Source organism: Ranitomeya imitator, chromosome 4 (assembly GCF_032444005.1).
Source record: "Ranitomeya imitator isolate aRanImi1 chromosome 4, aRanImi1.pri, whole genome shotgun sequence".
Lineage (NCBI taxonomy): Eukaryota > Metazoa > Chordata > Amphibia > Anura > Dendrobatidae > Ranitomeya > Ranitomeya imitator.
Window position 1 is genome coordinate 576,942,462 of NC_091285.1, and position 25,431 is coordinate 576,967,892.

Consider the following 25,431-nt stretch of genomic DNA (forward strand, 5'->3'; position numbering starts at 1 on the left):
AAATCTGATGTAGCTTTAAGTCCCATTTATGCAGAAATATGGACAGTTCTGAAGGGTTTGCAAGTACCTCTGTATGTGTATGGATTCCTCTACGTTTCCCCCCAACAGATGATTTAGGTGAAATAAGGATCAGACATATTACGTTTAATCACTTTTTTTCTCTTCTAGAAGATAAGTCACCACTAGAGATGTCTGCCAATGGTTTACTCCCTATTTCCCATACAAAACTACATTCAGTAAAAATTATTTTTATACCATCCTTGACTCACTGATGTTTCTGTATGAGACCTCCTTTTCTTAAAATGATAACCTTTTTCCACATGCCCTATGTCCTGTGTCCACAAAATGTCACCACCGGTCTTTCCCGATGCTTGTGTATTTCTGATTTCATTACTTCCTAGTCTATATATTTAAATATTCAAAGCCTGACATATTATAACCTGCACTAAGTTGTAAAAGCAAATGTTGTGCTGTAGAATGGAGATGATCATCATTGCTGAAGTCATATTGGTGGTCTGGGTAAGACCCAGGAGTCGATAATACCAAGAACTGATAACAGTGATGTCCCTCACATCTCCACAAGTCACATGGGACTAATTTGGTTGCTCTGACTGATAACATAGAGGAAAATGTATGAATTTCATGCATCTAGGTAGCAAAATGATCTGTCCCAGTAGCAGGTAGTGAGTTGCTAACCCCCCGGTTGTCTAAGCATGTCTGCTTAAGGGACCACTCATACGATTAATTGTGTAAGTCAAGTCGAAGAGCTGATATTGGTTGCAGTTCCACCTGATCTGCCTGTAATGCTTTGTTGGATCTGGCAGTCATGAAAAAAACGCATTTCTACTACATTAAACACCGCACATCACTATGTATCAATATCTTCATTAGGCTAGGGACACACCACTGTACTCTCATCCGAGAAAATTGGGCCGATTATGCTAATCAACCACTGATCAGAGTTTGATCACAGTGTAATCCAATTTTCTTGGACGAGGAGAAGATGGGGAAAAAAATAATTCTCCATCTTCTCCATTCTCTCAGGCTATGAATATAGCACCGAACTCGGATGGCATCTGAGGTACGGGCCGATGTTTTCCACGGACTCATTGACTTGCATGCGAATATCGTATGCAAATTGTACATGCTACGATTTTTTTCTCAAGCAGACTCTGTCTGAGGAAAAACATCAGACATGTCCATGGCCCCACAGACCAACATTGGTCCGAGTGCTATCTGATGTTTTGTCGGATTGCAGTTGGACTAAAAATATGGTCGTCTGCATGAACCGATATAATAAGTTATTTCCTCTGTCATATTAAGAAGCGTATGAATCACCAGAGTTGGGATAAATTATGCAGGGGTAGCACTTATATTTTATTTTGGAAATAAACTAGAACATCTACAGCTCCAACTGCATTAAATGGGTTTGCTATTGGATGGGGGCGGCTTTGTACCTATAAGATTTATTAGTATTGATGCAGATACTATGTCACCATAACATAATAATCCCATCCCTTTCCACTGGACAGTCATGCAGCCCACTCTCACCCCTGTTGCCTTGTTCCTACCTTTGAAGCCATTTTCCATGATGTATGTGTTCTGCCTTCTGTCCATACTGCATGCACCTAGAGCAATAGACATGACACTTTGGTGACTAAAGACATACACCATGACTTATGTCAGTTTACTAATGCTGGATATACATGAATAGATTCCTCAGAGTCTCAACGCTGTAACCCGCCCGCCATTGACCATTAGCCCAACTGAGCTGATCGGGCAGAGTACCCTTATTAATTTAAAGACACAAAAGTGCACAGAGAGGTAAAAAAATACTCTGTTGTAAAAAAAAGTCACAGTAAATAAGCAAGTGCTAGTCAAAAAATGAAAAAATACAGGGTATTTAGTTAATACGTTTTTTTTGCAAAAAAAAGTATGTTAAGCTGCTCCACCAATCGCCAAGGTATACCCATAATAGAGCAGTCCTATCTAATGTATATAATCCCTATCTGATGTATTTAAAAACCTGATCATCTGTATAGTACCTGTATGAACAGGGTTCAGAGAGAACATATCCATGTAGAACTTGCAAGATGGAACAGCTACAATGCAAATGACCCACAGAGGAGTGGTGAACTCACATGGATATTTTCTCTCTGAACCCTGTTCATACAGGCACTATACAGATGATCAGGTTTTTAAATACATCAGATAGGGATTATATACATTAGACAGGACTGCTCTATTATGGGTATACCTTGGCGATTGGTGGAGCAGCTTAACATACTTTTTTTTGCAAAAAAAACGTATTAACTAAATACCCTGTATTTTTTCATTTTTTGACTAGCACTTGCTTATTTACTGTGACTTTTTTTTACAACAGAGTATTTTTTGACCTCTCTGTGCGCTTTTGTGTCTTCAAGTTCTTTGGTGGTGTGAACAGGTTTCTACAGACTTGTTCACTGCGCAAGTAGCCCATGTGTTTTTGGTTTTATAATTGTTCTCTTGTTTCTACAAGACTGGGGAGTCCACCACTCCTCTGTGGGTCATTTGCATTGTAGCTGTTCCATCTTGCAAGTTCTAAGTTGCCTTATTAATTTAGTAATATCCTCCAATTCAGTTAGCTGCAAGTTCATGATGAATTTTGTTAATTACGATGTTATGCAACAGCCATAGTAAGCTTTGCATTTTTGTAATTTAATCTCTTAACGCTACAGATAGTTTTGGCCTTTTATGACGCAGGAAATTGTTCTCAATTTTTCATCCCACCTCTTGAGAGCCAAAATAACTTAAAGGGACTCTGTCACCTGAATTTGGAGGGAACAATTTTCAGCCATAGAGGCGGGGTTTTCGGGTGTTTGATTCACCTTTTCCTTACCCGCTGGCTGCATGCTGGCTGCAATATTGGATTGAAGTTCATTCTCTGTCCTCCATAGTACACGCCTGCGCAAGGCAAGATCCCGCCCCTATGGAAGAAAATTGTTTCCTCCAAATTCAGGTGACAGAGTCCCTTTAAGATGTAAGGCTTCTGTCCGGACTGGATTTTACACTTTTTACACACAGTCTACTGGAGTGGTTGTACAACATTTTGTGTGACATTTTAGAAAACTTGCACATTACAAATATATAAAAAGATATTAAAATGCAGAGGAATCGTTTCTTTTGCAAGCTCAAAATAAACACGGCGAACATGGCGCATAATGCTTTAAAAATGGAACACAATATTTCCAAAAACTACAGATAATTCAAAATGCACAAAAATTCTGGCCCAAAACGTGATAAAATCACCCTTGATGAGCCAATGAGCTCGTAAGTCTTTTCTGCAACATTTCTGCACCTATTATGTAAATTAATTTACTCGCTTTTTTTTCATTGCGTTTTTGAGTGCATTTTTTTATGCTGTGGTTTTTGTCTCTTTCTATATCATGTTTTAAACAAAGCTGCTTTGTGTTTGATACTTCATTGTATATGGCTTTGACAAAACTTAAATGATACAGTCATGTGCGGATTATATCCATTTTTACCTGCAGATTTTTCGCATCTAAAGCTATTTTATGGGGAAAATTTGCACATGAAACTTCGCGTAGCCGCAAGAGAAATTAACACGTTGCAGATGTGGAACACACACCGCAGGTCAGTATACACAGAGTAAAAAAATAGCGCAAGTAGGCATAAGATCTCTAGAAATCTCATTCACTTTGCTGGAACTGGAAGAAGCAATGAAAATATGCAGGGTCAAAAACTCAGCAAAAGCTCATTGTGGGCACACTGCCTAAGGCCAGTCTCACACGTCCAGATAATTCCGGTACCGGAAAAATCGGTACCGGAATTATCCGTGTCCGTGTGTTTCCGTGGTACATCAGTGTGGCACACGTGTGCCGCCCATGTGCCGACTGGAGACCACACGGAGCGTGCAGGAGACAGCGCTAGAGATAAGCGCTGTCCCCTGCATCTGGTGCTGAAGCGGCCATTCATATCTTCTCTCCAGCAGCGTTCGCTGGAAAGAAGATATGAAAAATCCTTTTTTTTGTCCTCATGTTTAAAATAAAGATCCCTGTCGCAGCCCCCTGTGCGCCCCCCCCCCCCCCCGCTGTTACTAAAATACTCACCCGGCTCCCTCGCAGCATCCTGTCCTCGCTGCACCTTCTCCTGTAGGGTCCTGTAGGGTTTGTGTTAGGGTTTGTGTTAGGGTTTGTGTTAGGGTTTGTGTTAGGGTTTGTGTTAGGGTTTGGGTTAGGGTTTGTGTTAGGGTTTGTGTTAGGGTTTGGGTTAGAGTTTGGGTTAGGGTTAGAGTTTGGGTTAGGGTGTTTTCTTGTGTTTTTCTATAAAAACGCATGCAAACGCATGTGCTTAAAAACGCATGCGTTTACATAGACATCAATACGTTTTTTTGCCGCGAAAAAACGCATGCATTTTTTCGCGGCAAAAAAAAAACGCCGCAAAAATTACTACATGTTGCATTTCTGCAACAAAACGCATGCAGAGAAAAAACGCATGCGTTGCAAAAACACATCAAAACGCATGCAAAAAGCGCATGCGTTTTTAATGTTAAATATAGGAAGAAAAAAAACGCATGCGTTTTTTTGCGTTTTTTACCGCAAAAACGCAAAAAAAACCCGCAAATGTGAAACCAGCCTAAAATAAGGCGAGTGGGACGTCAGAGGTAGAAAATGAGTAAAGAAGAGGCCTGATTCATCATTTGGAAAACACTTTTTTTGCCTTTTGCTAATTGCTGACATTATCACCAAATTCATCAAAATAGCGCACGCGATACATGATAGAGCACACGGTTCATGCTCTTCATTTCTGTCTTTAGGGTAAGTTCACACAGGGCGTTTTTGCTGCTTTTTTCTGTAGCAAAACCTGTTCTTCTTGGCAGGAAAGAAGCTGCGTAAAAAACACAGATTTAGGTGCGTTTTCTGTTGTGTTTTTGGTGCGTTTTTTTTTCTCTTTGTCCATGCTAATGTCCTTGGATTTTCAGCAGCAAAAACGCAGCAAATAATGATACCTACATTTTTGCTGTGTTTTTTCAAGACCCATTCAAGTCAATGGGTGAAAAAAGCTGAAAAAACGCAGCAAAAACGCTGAAAGAAGTGACATGCTCTATGTCGAAAATACGCAGCAAAGCACAAAATACTGATCATACAAAAAACCAATGTGTGTGCATGAGATTTTTGTAAAAAGCAGCTGAAAATTAGTATTAAAAAACGCAGCAAAAACGCCCTGCGTGAACTTACATTTAATCTGTTTTGTGACTTTTTAAGAGGAAAAAGTCACATGTTCTGCTAAAATTTTGCAAAAATTAAACCAAATTTTTAGGCGTTCATAAAATCATTCCTGAGGGTACCTGAAGTACTTTTGCGACAAATTATGTAACTTCTTAAGGCCACGAACATACATTGAGTATTTGGTGAGTATTTTACCTCAGAATTTGTAAGCCAAAACCAGGAGTGCGTGAAAAATACAGAAGTGGTGACTTGTTTCTATTATACTTTTCCACTCCTGGTTTTGGCTTATATATACTGAGGTAAAAACCTCACCAAAAACTCAACGTGTGACCATGGCCTAAAGTCACAAATGATAAAGCGGGCAAAAACAACTTGAAAGCCCTAAGGGCTCTTTAACACATCCATACAATTAGGTCCTATGTCAGATCGCAATGCATGGACTGGCCGGCAGCTCTCTAGACCAGAGCATGACAGATTCATATACTTCTATGAGGCTGTCATGTTGGGTCGGGAGAGCCGCCGGCCAGTCCATGCATTGCGATCTGACAATGATCCCAATAGCACAGACGTGTAAAAGTGCCCAATGCCCCTAGGGTGAACTAAAAAAAAGACACAGCAAAACACAAAAAGGGCAAATGACAAAACACTGAAAACTTGACAAACATAGGCATAAATGCAAAAATTACTCTGGCTCAAGGAGTTGTTTCTTTCACTAAAATACTGAAAACAATTAATGGCAAATAAAGTAATTAGAGAAGAGAATGGCAGACGGGGCAAAGTCCAAGTTACTAAGTACAGTAGTAAAAGATGACATAATGTGTGCAGCGCTTCCTGGAGTAGAAGGAGAGCAGGTTGTGACATCACTTTCATTTATCTAGACTTTGACCCAATTTGAGTTGCATTTCCTGATATAGGTGTGTTAACCCTTTCACGACATAGCCAATTTCCGCTTTTGCTTTTTCCTCATCTTCTTCCAAGAGTCATAATTTATTTTCTGTCCACACAGATATAAAAGCATTTGCTTTTTGCTGGACCGGTTGCACTTTTGAATGACACCATTCATTTTACCACATAGTGTACTAGAAAACAGGAAAAAATTCCATTCCAAGTTCAGGGAAATTGCGATAACCCCCCCACTCAATTCTGACATTGTTAATTTGTGAACTGCTTTTACGGTGTACACTGTGTGGTAAAAATGACCTGGCAGTATGATTTTTCTTTATTAGTATTAGTATGATTACGGCGGTAATCGTCCAGTTTTTATTTTTATTATAGAGGTGAAAAAAAATCAGAAATTTTTTTAAATAAATATTTTGATTGTGTATCCATTTTCCGAGACCCGTAACATTTATTTTTTATTTTTTAGCCAATAGAACTTTGTGATAGGCTATTTTTTGTGAGGTGAGATGACATTTTTATTGAAACTGTTTTGAGATAGATACGAAGTTTTGATCTCTTCTTACATTTTTTTGCGGTTTTGTTGAATTTTTTTTCTGTTTAAGGTGTTTACCGATCAGGTTAATTATCTTTATATTTTGATTGTTCTAACTACTACAGACGTGGCGTTAGCACATATGTGTTTTTTTTCCCAATTACCGGTATCTTTATTTTTAATGGAGAGAAGGAGGGTGATTTGAATTTTTATGTTTTTTTTTCCATTTTTTTAATGTATTTTAAACATTACTTTTTACTGTATTTATTAGTCATCTGATCGTTTGTAATATATACACCAATAGCACAGCATTGCTGCATATACGGTAGTAAAAATCATGGTTTCCTTTGAAGTCGGTGACAGACTGGATTTCAAGAGATCTCCTTAGTGACAGGCACAGAGGTCTTCAACACACCCCAGGCTGACAGAGCAATTCATCAGCGCCCTGCAATTGCATCACGGGAGTGCAGATGGAAGCATGGAATGACGTGCCCCCATGCAGAGTAAAGTACTGCACTGCGCATGCGTCTGGAAAGGTGAGAGAGCCTCAGCGCATGCGCACTGCAGTACTTTGCTGTGACCTAGTCAGAGCAGATAAGTACGCCTGCGCAGGAGCGCGATACCGTTGACCCTGTGTGGATGACGTAGGGACGTGTCATCTACACGAATCAAGAAGGAGGACAGCATCGCAGGAAGAAGAGAGGTGCCGGACCAAGACCTGCAACACACCTTGAAGGTGCATATACTAAAAGATCTTTTTCTTCTCTTGCAGGTTGGGTTGGGGACAGATATACAGAAGGTGGTAACCGTATCTCATATTGGACAAACCTGGTGACAGGTTCGATTTAAAGTGCAGCAGATTTACCACAGTGGTTTGTGCTGTTTGATAAATTTGTTTAATTTTAAGACTGTTTAGTCTAAGTTTACAGCACTAATTAGTTGACTTATTTTGTGATAGAAATGTGCACACCTATTTTGATGCATTTGGTCACACATTAAGCCTTGCCCATTTTCATATAAGATGCTGCTTTTTCAGCCAGGCAGCAACCCCCCTTGTCAGATGAGTCATAGAATCATAAAATGATAGAGTTGGAAGGGACCTCCTGGGTCATCTGGTCCAACCCCCTGCTCAAAGCAGGATTCACTAAATAATCCCAGACAGATGTCTGTCCAGCCTCTGTTTGAAGACTTCCATTGAAGGAGAACTCACCACCTCTCGTGGCAGCCTGTTCCACTCATTGATCTCCTTAGGCTTCTTTCACACTTCAGTTGTTTGGCGTCAGTCTGCTCCGACATAGTGACGGATCGACGGATCCGTCACAATTGTTGAGAAAACGGTTTTAACGGATCCGTTTTTTTTTACGGATCCGTTACTTGGCGGTTGTCTGGGAAACGTATCTACTTTTTGGAGCATGCGCAATTGAAAAAGCGGATTGGGGCGACGGATCCACCAAATGACTGTCGCGACGGATCCGTCGCCCATAGGTGGCCATTCTATGGAATGGCGGACGTGTAGGATCCGTTGCGAACCGCCATTTCGGCGCAGACAAAAAACGTTATAATGTACATCAATGTCTAGATGACGTCCGCCAAATCTCAACGGATCCATCACATGGCGAATGGAATGGACGACCATCCGCCACAATCCGTCGCTAATGTATGTCTATGGGAAAATAGCGCATCCGCCAAAAAAAATGGCGGATCCGCTATTTGAGGAAAATGGCGGTTTCAGACTGACGCCAAAAGACTGAAGTGTGAAAGAGGCCTTAACTGTCAAAAAAAAATTTCTAATATCTAATCTGTGTCTCCTCCCATTCAGTTTCATCCCATTACTTCTAGTCTTTCCTTGCGCAAATGAGAATAAAGATGATCCTACTACAATGTGACAGCCCTTGAGATATTTGTAGACAGCTATTAAGTCTCCTCTCAGTCTTCTTTTTTGCAAGCTCTAAGATACACCATAAATTTGGTAGAAATAATGAAATGATGGTGTAAATGTGCTAAAATTATGGCATATTTAGCTTGATAAATAAGCCCCATAATGTTTATTAAGGAAAAAAAAACTCTCCCCATAATGCCCACTGAGCATTGCGGCATTGCAGTACGTGGCCACCACGGTCCCTTAGCAATGTACAGTACACTTGCATAGAGGAGCTCTCCGGCCTAGAGCCATACCACAGACGGGACAAAGGGTTGACCACTGTGAAAAGCCTCTGTGTGTAATGTACATATAATTACACAGACTGGGGGGAAGGGGAGATATTTGGGTGAAAGTCTAAACTTACAGGTGCTCAACACTCACTAAAATGTAATTTGGCAAGATAGATTTTTTTTTAAAATGAGGTACCATTTCAGTTGTATTTTAGTTTACTGTACTACAAATTCCATTTACTGTAATGAGATGTGCTGATGGGTTAAATGCAGATAATTCTGCTTTCTTCCTCAGGCTTATCCTTATTTGCCGACCATCAGCCATACAGTATTGTGTGTTTGCAAGTCTCCCACATTTAGAACCAGAGTAAGTGGCTCTATGGAAAAGAAAAGTTGATATTGGGTCCATCACCAAGGTTTGAAGATAGGTTTCCAATTTAGGGTTATCACGCCACTGTAAATATTTAAACTCTTCTGGACTGACTCATTTTTTTACCAAACATCTTATTGTGCAAACACCCATTGTTAAAATTACTGCCCGTCTCACCTACAAAAGGAATATCACTACATGCTCTACCCTTCCATTGCCACCAAATGCAATAGTACCCCACAAGGGACCCACAAACCCAAATTCTTAACATATTTTGAGACTAAAGGGAATTTATCATCCCCGGGACGTATTTGACCTATTAATATGGGTATACAGGTAATAGAAATGTTACACTAGTCCTACCTGTATGCCTCATATTAGTGGTGTCATTGAGAAATCTTATATTTTTTCCTTATGCTAATTATTTCTTCCATACCCCAGTGCGTACGGTGCCTGGAAGAAATCCCTGCCTCCTGTCTTCATTGTAATACTACCCCCCTTCTATGCACGTCAGTTACGGCCCCGGAATCCCACGCCTGCGCCCTGCAATCACTCCACAATACGTAATTCTCCCTCCCTTATATGGGTGCTGCATTCAGGGATCTTCTGCGCAGGCGCCAGCAAGTCACTGTGACCTCCGGTGTGCGTTCTGTTTAGGTGCTCTCCCCATTTTCTCACTGCATAGTCATCGCTATGTACACACGGTTCCTAGCGATGACTGTGCAGGGAGGAACTGGGGAGATCACCTTATCGGCGCCTACCCCGGAGGTCACAGTGACTTGCCGTTACCTGAGCAGAAGATCCCTGAATGCAGTGCCCATAGAAGGGATGAAAAGGTACGTCTTGTGGAGGGAGTGCAAGGTGCAAGCGTGGGATTCCTGTGCCAGAACTTACGTGCATGATAGCGGGGTTGTATTATAATGAAGACAGGAGGCAGAGATTTCTTCCAGGCACTGTATGCCCCAAAGCCTGGAAGAAATCATTTCTCAACAACAAGACCACTAATTTGAGGCATGCAGGTAGGACTAGTGTAACATTTCTATTACCTGTATGCGCATATTAATAGGTCATAGATGTCACAGGGGGTGACAGATTCCCTTTAAGTCACAAGCAGTGAAATTGTCAAACCAGTGGAGCTAATTAATATTACACCACTGACATAGGCCACCCGCATTGTACTGCGCAGTCGTTCAAGAGGTCAGAAGCTGCTAGACAGGTCATAGACAGGTTCAGGTCATGACAACCAATTTTTAAGCTGGCACACATGATGGTAATCTCTTACCAGTGGTATCACCACCCACGCTGGAGCCTTAAAGCGATCTAGTTAGATAATGTAAATTACATTGCCCACTATGATGTCACCATTCTGTGCCCCGTGGAGCAATGAGATCAGTTCACTTGACGCTGGGGCGCCTGTAGATGAGCGTATGAAAAGTTGTCCAATTTTAATCCAGAAAACTCAGCCAATTTTTTTTTCTCATTTTCATCAGATTTTCATCCATGTGCCATCTGTGTTTCAGTTTTGTTACATCCATGTCATATCTGTGTGTGATCTGTTTTCATAGAACATGTAGATGATCATATACATTTTCCTAGGTTTATAATAGAATCTATCATATGCCACTCGGATGTCCTATATGGGATCAGATTTTTTCGCACACCAATAGACTTAAATATGTGAATCCCATCCGAGACTCGGATAAATGTAGTGCATGCTGCAACTTATTTTATCTTGGCCACGCAGACCGAGAATAATCGTTCATCTGAACAGCATTATTGAATAACCGAGGTTAATGTGCTGTCTGATGAAAAATCAGATAGTACACGTCCGATTTATATGCATGAGCCCTTAGTGCTGTGTGGTGTCCATTACTGCGGTGGTGTGGTATGACACAGACATGTATTGCATGGGTTCTGTGGGGTGCGTGGGTCATTCCCCCAGCTGGCAAAGTGTTGTGGCAGTGGTGATCACCATGCATCTCTAGACTAAATAGATTAGGAACCCATTAAAAGATTCACCATGATTTGGCCGTGGGCTTATACATTTTGATCAAAACGTTAACTAATTGTTGTAATTCACCTTGTCATCTCGCCACCTCCAGAACATGTCCCTGACAATTTCCTCATTCACCAGCACCTTCTTCTGACCCACGGACATTGCTGCCGTTCCCAGCATTGTTTGCTGCTTCGCTCATGTTTGAGTTACCAGCATGAAAATGTAATCGGCGCTATATTATTACACAGGTACGTTCGGTTATTAGGCTTTTTGCAACATAAATTTTAGCTCCTCATTTTTATTGCCTTCTACAGCTGGATGTTCAGTGTAGTAATAAAGTGAATGGCGCTTGCAGGAACTCCCATGAAAAGTAAGTACAATGGAAGACATTGTAATAAAAGGAGGTTAAAAATACGAGGCTGCTGGAGTGCAGCAGGATAGCCGCAGGATTACACAAGTACACAAGGCTTTACAGATGAGCCTCGTTCACAGCTATTACGATGATGAGAAGATGGTGATTAAGCTTTTAAAGATGACTGCAATTAATTGAGGTTACATCTGAGGGAAACCTTAGTAATGGGAGGAGTAGAACAAGCCCAATGATTGTAGCTCATAAAATCATGATATTAATGTTGGTCTGATTGTATGCTTTTGACATGGTGTACCATAATGAAAACAACTTTAATGAATAGATCATACAAGTGTTTCTGGGCATCTGATTGAAGGAGCAAGTCACACCCAGGATTCTTGTCTGGAGGGACCTAATGCTCCTCCACCAAATAAGCAGGAGGATCTAATTCAAATTTTGCATGGTGGTGGATTTCTTTTACCTAGGCCCACTATGTGGGCCCTGACGGACCCCTGATGGCTACCATCCAAGAACAATTGAAAACCAGATTACAAGAGCCACCAGAATATCAAGGAATCACCTGCTACATTACAAAGCTAAGGAAGAAAATAACCGGGTGTCTCTAGTAGTTACCTACAATCCAAATCTGGAGGTGCTAAGGGGAGCTGCACGGAAATTACAACCTTTACTGCAAAAAGATGCCCAATTACAATCCATTTTTCCAGACCCCCCACTACTGTGCTTTAGGCAGCCCCCAAATCTAAGAAGCATCATTGTCAAGAGCTCCCTGTCCTCTCCAACAGCTGCAGGTACCTTTCCTTGCAATCAGAAAAATGTAAAACCTGTCCATTTATAATGACCACGGACAAGATAAAGATCCCCAATTCACATCAGGACTACAAGATCCCAGGTACTTTCAGCTGCGTCACTTCTAATGTGGTGTACCTAATTATTTGTACTAAATGTCCAACTGGGGGTCTGTATGTGGGGGAGACAGGGCAAAAGCTTAGAACAAGAATGAATTCTCACCGCCACACAATAAGAGAAAAAAGAATGGATCTACCTGTGGCAATACATTTTTGTCTCCCAAATCATAACATTATGGACATGAAATCACTTGTGTTAAAAGGTAGCTTCAAATGTCAGTGTCATGCCGTTGCTGCCGCCGGCTCTTCCCACTGCAGCTCGCCGGGTGCGCACGCGCGTCGCATTCAGCTCTGCGCGTGCGCACATCTGATTCCTTTGTTGGCGCTCTTTCCTGTCCTCTCTGTCATCCTGGAGGACTGTAACCCGGAAGTAGCTCCCATGCTGCTATGTAAACTGCTTCCTGCTGCTTCTCTGTGCCTGATGTTCATTTGTGTTTACAAGTGCTTCTGGCCACCTGTGGTCTCTGAGCGTTCCTAGCTCTCTGACTTTGGGTCTCCTCCGCCCTCTGCAGTGCCTGCCTGTTTCCTGTGTTCCTGTCTTGTTCCATCAGTTCCTTTTCCTCTGCAGTACCTGCCCGGCTCCTATATCTTTTCCTTGCTCCCGTCAGCCTCGGTCTCTCCATATTGTCCTGCCAGTCTCCGTGCCTCTGTAGCGTTCCCATCTTCTCCCTTGTCTCAGTATTTCCTTTCTGTTCCCTCTTTCCCTTTGTGCCTGCTGTGTTCCCATCTGTTCTCAGTCGACCCTCCAGCTTCCGTGGCGATAGTCTCTCACGGCCCTGCCCCTAACTCTCCCTGTATAGGGGGCGGTCCACCTGGTCAGCTCGTCCGAGAGGGGTTCGTCATCACGGTCCAGTGGGTCCACTCTCCGTTTGAATATACATGCTCTAATCGGACTGCACTCGGGTGACATCCGAGTGCAGCCAGATTCTTACAGCGTCACAGTCAGAGAGACAGAAGAGTCTGGGAATATAAACTGATGACAAACTTTTACATTCTCACTGAAGGAATGAATGTGTCGCACGGATATATGTCTTTTTACATCAACTAAGGAACTTGCCCCTCAGACTATGAGGGGTCATCACAACCGAACCAGACCCCAATAAAACAATCCTTATCTAAGAACTGGCCCAATATTTATGGACATAACTGTTTATCACTCATGGTAATTCTGCTTCATGTCACCTGTCTTATCCATGGTTTTTCCCTTTTTTTTCTGTGCTATGTTGTGCTTAAATATGTGATTCTTCAGAATTTGTTTTAGTCTTTGCCTGATGAAGAGACCTGTGTAGTCTCGAAAGCTTGCAACTTGTTACCATCTTTTCAGTTAGCCATTAATAGGTATCAACCACTGAGGACTCTCAATTCTACATATTTTTCATTGGGCAAAGCAGTTTTGCTGCTGTGTGCATTACTGCAGCACAATTTACTGTCAATAAGGTGGTGGGGAGGAGGCAGATGTGACCTTGCTCTGAGGCTCTTTAAATTCTAATTACACCACTGCTTCTTTGTTCAACAATCACAACGAAAATATAAGTCTTAAACGGGTATTCTCAAGTATGTAAGTTGTCCCCTATCCATGGGTTAGGGGATAACTTCCCAGTCATCAACTTCCCAGTGGTCAATCATGCTCCATTTATTCTTATGTGAATGCCAAAGAGCTTTCGAGCACAGTGCTCCGCTATCTTTGGCGGTCCCATTAAAGGGATTCTATCAGCATGTTTTAGCTACCTCATTTGAAAGCAGCATAATGTAGGAAAAGAGATCCTGATTCTAGCGATGTATCACTTAGTTTACATGATGCAGCAGTTATGCTACAATCAGAGTTTTTATTTTATATTGACAGCTGCTCATCAGAAGAGGGGGCATGGTTGGACCAGATCTCACATGGACACCAGTCCAAGGCAGTGATAATTTCCTGCTGGTAAAATACTCATTTTATTGAAACAACAGATCACAGCATAACAAGTGACCCATCGCTGAAATCAGTGTCTCAGCCCTCACCTCATGCTTCTGTAAGGAGATAGACATGTCATCCATATTCCCCCTTGAAGATTATTTAATGTGTAATATGAATTGTTATGTATAATGTGTATTGTGACATTTGTTAATGATATTCATAAAGTGTGTAGTTTGGCAGTAGGGACAGTAAGAGTTAATGTTTGGGAATAGCCCAGAATGGGAGGAGCTAAGCTGAAGTGACAAGAGACGGTTCCTGTCAGTAAGATAGATAGGGCCTAGAGTGCATAGAAAAAGGACCCAATGTGAGCAGTGCTGCATTCTTGGGTGCCCCTAAGTGAGAGGAGACTGACAGTAAAGTGATGAGAGACAGAGTGATTTTCCAGATATGGGTCCTGGGAGAAGAAGCCTAGCAGTAAGGCCCCGAGTTTATAACTTCGGAAGGTAATGGGCCTGGACAGGAATGAGTACACGAGACGAGTAGAAAGTCCTGGGTGGGAGTTTCAGAGCGTCAGCACTAGAGAAGATAAGTACTGGCCATACTGACACTATAGCTCCCTTAAAGAGAACATGTCAGCAGAATTTTGCTAAGTAAACTACAGGCATTGTCAGCGTTAAACTGATTAAAATGATACCTGGGGTGAAGAAATCCTTCTTGTGGTTCTTGTATAATCAGTGTTAGGCAGAGTCTTATTTTGTTGCTCTAAGCCAGAGAAACCAAGGAGCGATCTGCCCACAGGCTGCCCCGAAGCACAAACAGTCTGTCTCTGTGATGAGGAACATGTTTGTGCTTCGGGGCGGCGTGTGGAAGATCAGACTCTCAATAAAAAACCTCATAGGCAAAGTACACATACATAGATAAAGCCAGCAATAATAGATGGTGAAGTAAAGTTACCAAGAAATAATGCAATTACCAGTGGTTGTGTACATAGGACGCAAAATCAGGACACATCGGCAAAGATGAATAACAAGAAGGAGGAAAAAATGAATTTTAAGAGCCCAAAATAGGTGAAGAAAATACAACTTTATTATTTACAAAGAAAATTAATATTGAGGTAAGGGTGGGAACGAATGACCAGTGAAAAAGCAATACGCAAGAGACAAAGCTGAGGTTATAAATGTGTATAAATAATAGCAGCAAGGTAAATAGCGGCATCATAAATAGTAAGTGCAAATTAGAAGGTGCATAATTACAATGAAAACAATAATGATGTCAATATTACATGATAGTCAAATAATAGTCAGGAAAGTGAACTGCTGTTGTGCATAATATTCATGCGAGTAATACCTGCTGCTGGTAAGAGCTGTCCCTAGGATGTGTCCACCCCGATGCGCGTTTCGGTGCCTGCCTTCGTCAGACTCTGCCTACAGTCCCGCCCCGGAGCACAAGCATATCATTAACTGAAAACTTCTAACTCTGATTACACAAGAACCACAAGACAAATTTCTTCCCCAGGTATCTTTTCAATCATTTTAGCAGTGGTAACATGACAGTGCCTGTAGTTTACTTATAAAATCCTGCTGACAGGTTCACTTTAAAGGGTAAGAAGATGCGGAACTGGGCATCAAGTAAAGGATTCTTGCTAAACAGGACTGTAGTGTCGATCAGAGTTGTGGGAAAGTAGTGAGAAACAGTGAATGCAGAGGACAAACAAAGAGAATAAAGAGGAAAGGTGAAAACAGGGGACAAGAGGGTAAAGAGGAAGGAATCTGTGTGCAGAAAATGCCCCGTTCATAAAACTGTGCACCTGTTATCTCTTGCATATTTTCCCTACCAAGTTCCTGTTCAGTAAAAAGCCTAATTTTCACGGGTGGTCTCCCTCACTGTCCTTGCAAACATGCATTATTGGATACATACGGCATGCACGGGCGTAGTGCCCTCAAAGCACAAGTCCACACACCCAGCCAGGACCCACACCTTCATGTAGTGTGCCGTGGCGTAAGAGAGGTGTACCTCGCCCACAGCGACTGCCCCGCACCACGTTACACTGCCCTCAGATTTCATTGCAAGAACCTGCTAACAGATTCCCTTTAAGAAAGAAGAGAAAGAAGAGAGTGTCCATAATTGAATATCACTCCATTTACATGATGCACTCCATAGTCTTGGTGTGCAGCATTGGTGGGGGTCCCAGTAATCTGACCTCCAGAGATTGGGAAGATATCTTCTATCTAATGGATAGGGGATAACTTGTAAACTTTTGAATATCTCTTTAAGTTATTTTGTTCTACTTACGCATCTGGTAAATATATTGGATCTGTCATTCTAAACCACACAGTGATCGTCTACCGTTTTTTCCAGACTGAAAATCAACCCAATAATACTGTGATAAATGTCTCTCCTTCATTAGGATCAGGTACTACAGAAGCTGTATCTGTCTTGTGCACTATCTACCATCATCATGGGCGGCACGGTGGCGCAGTGGTTAGCACAGTAGCCTTGCAGCGCTGGGGTCCTGGGTTCAAATCCCACCAAGGAAAACATCTGCAAAGAGTTTGTATGTTCTCCCCGTGTTTGTGTGGGTTTCCTCCAGGCACTCCGATTTCCTCCCACATTCCAAAGACATACTGATAGGGAATTTAGATTGTGAGCCCCGTCGGGGACAGTGACGATAATTTGTGCAAACTGTAAATTGCTGCGGAATATGTTAGCGCTATATAAAAAGAAAGATTATTATTATCAATACTGATAAAAACCCCTGTTTGATTCTTAGGAGAGTTAATAGAGGTTGACCTGAATGTGATATAAATGGAATGTAAGAACCACTGCTAGAAAAATAATAATAATGAAAAAAAATAAAAGCCTTATGATAAAAGTGCAGGGAAATACTGAGGGGAGTGCTGGCTCCCCCTACTGTCAACTTATATTCTAAGCATGTATTGAGCTCAGAATTGTGTAAATCACATGTTCACACAAAGCTATCCAGTGCTGGCGTAAGTAGAGATGTGGACATGCACACAGCAGAGCCCGGCACACGGATATACATGGCTGTCAGACTTCACGAGTACTCAGATATTCTCCCGGAGGCAATCCTTCTAGGGAAGAATACCTGCTTGTAAATGAAGCCTAATGTCACATGCCATGAGTTTATTTCTGTTGGATCTGTACAAAATAAAACCAAAAAGGAAACCTCTGTAAAGAGGAGTATGAAATCGGAAGCATCCAGAGGTTCAACACTGGACTCTTGCAATTCTATACATTTTTTTTCTTTAAAGGGAACCTGTCACCCCGAAATTCGCGGGTGAGGTAAGCCCACCGGCATCAGGGGCTTATCTAAAAGATATTAACTTACCACATTGTGAAAAGAGAAACATTCAAACCCATATAGGAACACCTCAGGTGTAGACTGTACAGCCTCTCAAAAGGATAAACTACTATAACTGGGTGTACCCTTCTATGCATAAGGATCCCCACACAACACAGAAACAGCTATGTTATAAGTAAGTATAGCGATATTCTAGCCTCTTTTAGCGCGGTGGTTAATAGTATTATTATTTAGTGGATTTATTTTTTCAATTTTGAAGTTATGTACCATGAACAGTGGGTACGGAAAGTAGTCAGACCCCTTTAAATTTTTCACTCTTTGTTTCATTGCAACCATTTGGTAAATTCAAAAAAGTTCATTTTTTTCTCATTAATGTACACTCCGCACCCCATCTTGAATGAAAAAAAAAAGAAATGTAGAAAATTTAGCAAATTTATTAAAAAAGAAAAACTGAAATATCACATGGTCATAAGTATTCAGCCCCTTTGCTCAGTATTGAGTAACATAGTAACATAGTAACAGTTAGTAAGGCCGAAAAAAGACATTTGTCCATCCAGTTCAGCCTATATTCCATCATATTAAATCCCCAGATCTTCGTCCTTCTACAGAACCTAATTGTATGATACAATATTGTTCTGCTCCAGGAAGACATCCAGGCCTCTCTTGAGTAGAAGCACCTTTTGAGCTAGTACAGCCATGAGTCTTCTTGGGAATGATGCAACAAGTTTTTCACACCTGGATTTGGGGATCCTCTGCCATTCTTCCTTGCAGATACTCTCCAGTTCCATCAGGTTGGATGGTGAACGATGGTGGACAGCCATTTTCAGGTCTCTCCAGAGATGCTCAATTGGGTTTAGGTCAGGGCTCTGGCTGGGCCAGTCAAGAATGGTCACAGAGTTGTTCTGAAGCCACTCCTTTGTTATTTTAGCTGTGTGCTTAGGGTCTTGTAGGAAGGTGAACCTTCGGCCAAATCTGAGGTCCACAGCACTCTGAAAGAGGTTTTCATCCAGGATACGGTGCCTTGCGAAAGTATTCGGCTCCCTGGAACTTTTCAACTTTTTCCCACATATCATGCTTCAAACATAAAGATACCAAATGTATTTTTTTGGTGAAGAATCAACAACAAGTGGAACACAATTGTGAAGTTGAATGAAATTTATTGGTTATTTAAATTTTTTGGGGAAATTCAAAAACTGAAACGTGGGGCGTGCAATATTATTCGGCCCCTTTACTTTCAGTGCAGCAAACTCACTCCAAAAGTTCATTGTGGATCTCTGAATGATCCAATGTTGTCCTAAATGCCTAATGATGATAAATATAATCCACCTGTGTGTAATCAAGTTTCCGTATAAATGCACCTGCTCTGTGATAGTCTCAGGGTTCTGTTTGAAGCACAGAGAGCATCATGAAGACCAAGGAACACAACAGGCAGGTCTGTGATACTGTTGTGGAGAAGTTTAATGCCGGATTTGGATACAAAATGATTTCCAAAACTTTAAACATCCCAAGGATCACTGTGCAAGCGATCATATTGAAATGGAAGGAGTATCATACCACTGCAAATCTACCAAGACCCGGCCGTCCCTCTAAACTTTCATCTCAAACAAGGAGAAGACTGATCAGAGATGCACCCAAGAGGCCCATCATCACTCTGGATGAACTGCAGAGATCTACTGCTGAGGTGGGACAGTCTGTCTATAGGACAACAATCAGTTGTACACTGCACAAATCTGGCATTTATGGAAGAGTGGCAAGAAGAAAGCCATTTCTCAAAGATATCCATAAAAAGTGTCGTTTAAAGTTTGCAACAAGCCACCTGGGAGACACACCAAACATGTGGAAGAAGGTGCTCTGGTCAGATAAAACCAAAATTGAACTTTTTGGCAACAATGCCAAACGATATGTTTGGCATAAAGGCAAGACAGCTCATTACCCTGAACACACCATCCCCACTGTCAAACATGGTGGTGGCAGCATCATGGTTTGGGTCTGCTTTTCTTCAGCAGGGACAGGGAAGATGGTTAAAATTAATGGGAAGATGGATGGAGCAAAATAAAGGACCATTCTTGAAGAAAACCTGTTGGAGTCTGCAAAAGACCTGAGACTGGGACAGAGATTTGTCTTCCAACAAGACAATGATCCCAAACATAAAGCAAAATCTACAATGGAATGGTTCACAAATAAATGTGTCCAGGTGTTAGAATGGCGAAGTCAAAGTCCACACCTCAATCCAATCAAGAATCTGTGGAAAGAGCTGAAAACTGCTGTTCACATGCGATCTCCATCAAACCTCACTGAGCTCGAGCTGTTTGCCAAGGAAGAATGGGCAAGAATTTCAGTCTCTCGATGTACAAAACTGATAGAGACATACCCCAAGCGACTTGCAGCTGTAATCACAGCAAAAGGTGGCACAACAAAGTATTAAGTAAAAGAGGACGAATAATATTGCACGCCCCACTTTTCAGTTTTGGAATTTCCACAAAAATTTAAAATAACCAATACATTTCATTCAACTTCACAATTGTGTTCCACTTGTTGTTGATTCTTCACCAAAAATTACTTTTGGTATCTTTATGTTTGAAGCATGATATGTGGGAAAAGGTTGAAAAGTTCCAGGGAACCGAATACTTTCGCAAGGCACTGTATCTCTGTACTTGGCCACAATTCATGTTTCCTTCAATTGCAAACAGTTGCTCTGTCCCTGCAGCTAAAAAACATCCCCATAGCATGATGCTGCCACCACCATGTTTCACTGTTGGGATTGTATTGGGCAGGTGATGAGCAGTGTCTGGTTTTCTCCATACATACCGCTTACATTTATCACAAAAAAGTTTTATCTTCGTCTCATCAGACCAGAGAATCTTATTTCTCATAGTCTGGGAGTCCTTCATGTGTTTTTAGCAAACTCTATGCGGGCTTTCATATGTCTTGCACTGAGGAGAGGCTTCCATCGGCCCACTCTGCCATAAAGGTCCGACTGGTGGAGGGCTGCAGTGATAGTTCACTTTGTGGAACTTTCCCCCATCTCCCTACTGCATCTCTGGAGCTCAGCCACAGTGATCTTGGGGTGGTTCTTTACCTCTCTCACCAAGGCTCTTCTCCCACGATTGATCAGTTTCGCTGGACAACCAGGTCTAGGAAGACTTCTGGTGATCCCAAACTTCTTCCATTTAAGGATTATGGAGGCCACTGTGCTCTTAGGAACCTTGAGTACTGCAGAAATTATATTGTAACCTTGGCCAGATGTGTGGCTTGCCACAATTCTGTCTCTGACCTCCTTGGCCAGTTCCTTTGACCTCATGATTCTCATTTGGTCTGACATGCACTGTGAGCTGTGAGCTCTTATATAGACAGGGGTGTGCCTTTCCAAATCAAGTCCTATCAGTTTAATTAAACACAGATGGACTCCAATGAAGGAGTAAAACCATCTCAATGAGGATCACAAGGAAATGGACAGCATGTGACTTAAATATGAGTGTCTGAGAAAAGGGTCTGAATATTTATGACCATGTGATATTTCAGCTTTTCTTTTTTAATAAATTTGCAAAAATTTCTACATTTCTGTTTTTTGTCAGTCAAGATGGGGTGCAGAGTGTACATTAATGAGAAAAAAAATGAATTTTTTGAATTTACCATATGACTGCAATGAAACAAAGTGAAAAATTTAAAGGGGTCTGAATACTTTCCATACCCACTGTAGGTGGGCAGCATGGTGACTCAATGCACACTGTAGTCTTGAACCCAGGACCCCAAATGCCAGCAAGGTCAGCAATTGCAAAGAGTTTGTATGTTCTCGTGTTTGTGTGGGTTTTCTCTGGGTCTGGTGTCCCCCACACTAGAAAAGAAATACTAATAGGGAATGTACAGGGTGGGACATTTATATAGATACACCTGGGTCGGCCATGTATATGGATACACCTAAATAAAATGGGAATAGTTGGTGATATCAACTTCCTGTTTGTGGCACATTAGTATATGGGAGGGGGAAAACTAATGTGCCACAAACAGGAAGTTTATATCATCAACCATTCCCATTTTATTTGGGTGTATCCATATACATGGCCCACCAAGGTGTATCCAAAAAAATGGCCCACCCTGTAGATTGTGAGCCCTGATGGGGATTGTGATAATGATGTCTAGAGTGCTGTGGAATTAAGGGCGCTACATAACTGCGTAAAATAAATATAGGGTTAGGTTGTCTAATAAATGTCTGGCTCCAATAATTATGATGCATTTCACAGACTATACAATAAGCGAAAGGGGAGATCAAAGGAAAACCTAAAAAATGTGTAATTTGCTTCATATGACATTGGCGGCCAGACACTGAACTCTCTTGCTTATTGAGTTGTATCAAGTTCTTGAGTCTATTGCATACTATTATGAAAAAAGTTATTACAAATAAGTCAATTGTGAAATAAGACAAGGCAATCATGGTGGAGAAACGTGAACCTGTAAAACGCACCTGAGAGAGAATAATCTGTACTTGACATACGCATTGCTGGAGTGTAAGACACATTCGGCATGTCATGATCTTTGTCCTTTTGCCTCTGTCGGTACCATAAGAAGAGCCCCAGTAGGGTCATGATGATCAGCAGGAGAACTATGACCCCAATAATGGCACCTGCCGAGTGTCTTTCTGATCCATGCGCCGGGCTGATTTTAGTGTAAGGGTTTAGTTCCTCCATCATTAGCGCAGCTGTAGTAATGGAAACAAGGTCATTAGATTCTAGGACTATACAATCTGAATGAGCAGAGATCACAGTGGGGAACACTCGCTAACCTTGGTCACAGCGGATGCCCTTAAAGCCAGGGTTGCAGTAGCAGGTGCCGGTAACATGGTCACAGGTCGCATTATTCAGACACTCGCACATCTGACGGCAGCCATAGCCAAAAGTCCCTGGCGGGCATTCTGAAAATAAACAGATGCAAATTTATGAACAAAATAATGCTGGAAATAGTTCTACATACAGGACATTTCCCCCATAAATCGCAAAGTTTTTGAGTTTATATTTTTGGAAGTGACACATTTCCTTCTCCTGAAGTTGCCATTCAGGAGTCTCGGAAAGTTGTGTGTCCACATCTGATGGCCATAATGCTTGTTATATTAGAAAAAAGATATTGCTACTGTGAAGGCGAGAATGGCTAATGAAATCAATTATTAATGTTACATAAGCTAGTAATGTATGTGGTGTGGCAAGATGGCGTCTACATCCTGCAACTAGGCCCTGGAATCCTTGGAATGTGACGTGGATACACTGAAGACCATATAAGGAACAGACCTAACATGGACCCATCATAGACTGACACGATGGCTGCTGAGACGCTGTGCGATGCCCTCTTCCTGCCTGCTACATGATTTTTTGCTTTGTACTAATAAAAACAGTCCTGCGGAGAGAGGAGCGCATATCTGACTTTGTGTCTGATGTATTTGTTCTATGCATGCACTCGGCTCAAATTTATTAGGTCAGGGGCAATCACTAAGATCTCACCTTAAGAGATCACCCTAACATTCTAACTCTGGGCTATTCAAGGGCTTACATTTTACTTTTTGATTTTAGGGGTACATGCCTTTTTTAATGTATACCATAATTGCAGATTTTGGATATGATTTGCCTTGCAGTATACAGTTATATGAAAAAGTTTGGGCACCCCTATTAATCTTAAGCTTAATGTTTTATAAAAATAGTTTTTTTTGCAACAGCTATTTCAGTTTCATATAGCTAATAACTGTTGGACACAGTAATGTTTCTGCCTTGAAATGAGGTTTATTGTACTAACAGAAAATGTGCAATCTGCATTCAAACAAAATTTGACAGGTGCATAAGTATGGGCACCCCACCAGAAAAGTAACATTAATATTTAGTAGATCCTCCTTTTGCAAAAATAACAGCTTCTAGTCGCTTCCTGTAGCTTTTAATGAGTTCCTGGATGAAGGTATTTTTGACCATTCCTCTTTACAAAACAATTCCAGTTCAGTTAAGTTTGATGGTCGCCGAGCATGGACAGCCCTCTTCAAATGATCCCTCAGATGTTCAATGATATTCAGGTCTGGGGACTGGGATGGCCATTCCAAAACAGTGTAATTGTTCCTCTGCATGAATGCCTGAGTAGATTTGGAGCGGTGTTTTGGATCATTGTCTTGCTGAAAGATCAATCCCCTGCGTAACTTCAACTTTGTCACTGATTCATGAACATTATTGTCAAGAATCTGCTGATACTGAGAGGAATCCATGCGTCCCTCAACTTTAACAAGATTCCCGGTGCCGGCATTGGCCACACAGCCCCAAAGCATTATGGAACCTCCACCAAATTTTACTGTGGGTAGCAAGTGTTTTTCTTGGAATGCTGTGTTTTTTGGCCGCCATGCATAATGCCTTTTTGTATGACCAAACAACTCAATCTTGGTTTCATCAGTCCACAGGACCTTCTTCCAAAAAGAAATTGGCTTCTCCAAATGTGCTTTTGCATACCTCAGCCGACTCTGTTTGTGGCGTGCTTGCAGAAACGGCTTCTTTCGCATCACTCTCCCATACAGCTTCTCCTTGTGCAAAGTGCGTTGACCGATGCACAGTGACACCATCTGCAGCAAGTTGATGCTGCAGCTCTCTGGAGCTGGTCTGAGGATTGTCCTTGACTGATCTCACCATTCTTCTTCTCTGCCTTTCTGATGTTTTTCTTGGCCTGCCACTTCTGGCCTTAAGAAGAACTGTACCTGTGTTCTTCCATTTCCTTACTATGTTCCTCACAGTGGAAATTGACAGGTTAAATCTCTGAGACAGCTTTTTGTATCCTTCCCCTGAACAACTATGTTAAATAATCTTTGTTTTCAGATCATTAGACAGTTGTTTTGAGGAGCCCATGATGCCACTCTTCAGAGGAGATTCAAACAGGAGAACAACTTGCAAGTGGCTTTTCTCATGATTGCATACACCTGGCTATGAAGTTCAAAGCTCAATGAGGTTACAAAACCAAAAACAGTGCTTTAGTAAGTCAGTAAAAAGTAGGTAGGAGTATTTAAAACAAGAAAATGATAAGGGTGCCCATACTTATGCACCTGTCAAATTTTGTTTGAATGCAGATTGCACATTTTCTGTTAGTACAATAAACCTCATTTCAAGACAGAAACATTACTGTGTCCAACAGTTATTAGATATATGAAACTGAAATAGCTGTTGCAAAAAAAAAACAATTTTTATAAAACATTAAGCTTAAGATTAATAGGGGTGCCCAAACTTTTTCATATAACTGTATGTAGGCAAAAACAATGCTACATTTCACTACATAGTTTAATCTGTAGAGGAATAGTTAGGAGGGTCATACTGCTTTTGTAATGGGAGTGGATGGGGCAGACAGACACAGAACAGGACACTGTTCAATGCAACGGGAAAAAAAAGTTCCTGGAGAGCAAGACACTGGGTGACAGGTCACTTACTCTGCTCGCAGTGTTTGCCTGTGAATCCTGTTCTACATGTGCACTGCCCAGTGATGTGGTCACAGTCGGCTCCATTATGGCACTGACAGACATTGGCACAGTCCTTTCCATAAAATGCTGATGGGCACCCTGCAGAATCAGAATAGCATCACAAACACCGGGCAGCAGACAGGGGGCGACCTCATCTCTATTAACACCAATGGTTCAGACTAATATCACACGAGACCTCCGATCACATTAACAGTATTACTGCTGGATTCATTGTAAATACATATAACACCTTCTTTATAGACATGCATTGGTGTTATAGAAATACATATTTTTTTTA

At 41.5% G+C, this 25,431-nt stretch overlaps 1 protein-coding gene across 10 annotated transcripts in view; it reads right to left on the reverse strand.

Moving 5' to 3' along the window:
• The window catches only part of MEGF11 (multiple EGF like domains 11), a 739,878-nt gene that overhangs the window by 20,244 nt on the left and 694,203 nt on the right, over nt 1–25,431 (reverse strand). For 5 of the 10 annotated variants that reach the window (XM_069766385.1, XM_069766379.1, XM_069766383.1 and 2 more), the window contains exons 18-21: nt 25,104–25,232; nt 22,452–22,580; nt 22,134–22,367; nt 1,572–1,628 (exon numbers count right to left, since the gene is read on the reverse strand). In XM_069766385.1, coding sequence (XP_069622486.1) covers nt 1,572–1,628; nt 22,134–22,367; nt 22,452–22,580; nt 25,104–25,232 — 549 coding nt within the window. The remainder of the gene's footprint in view (nt 1–1,571; nt 1,629–22,133; nt 22,368–22,451; nt 22,581–25,103; nt 25,233–25,431) is intronic. The other 5 variants (XM_069766388.1, XM_069766387.1, XM_069766382.1 and 2 more) reach the window with 1 other exon arrangement.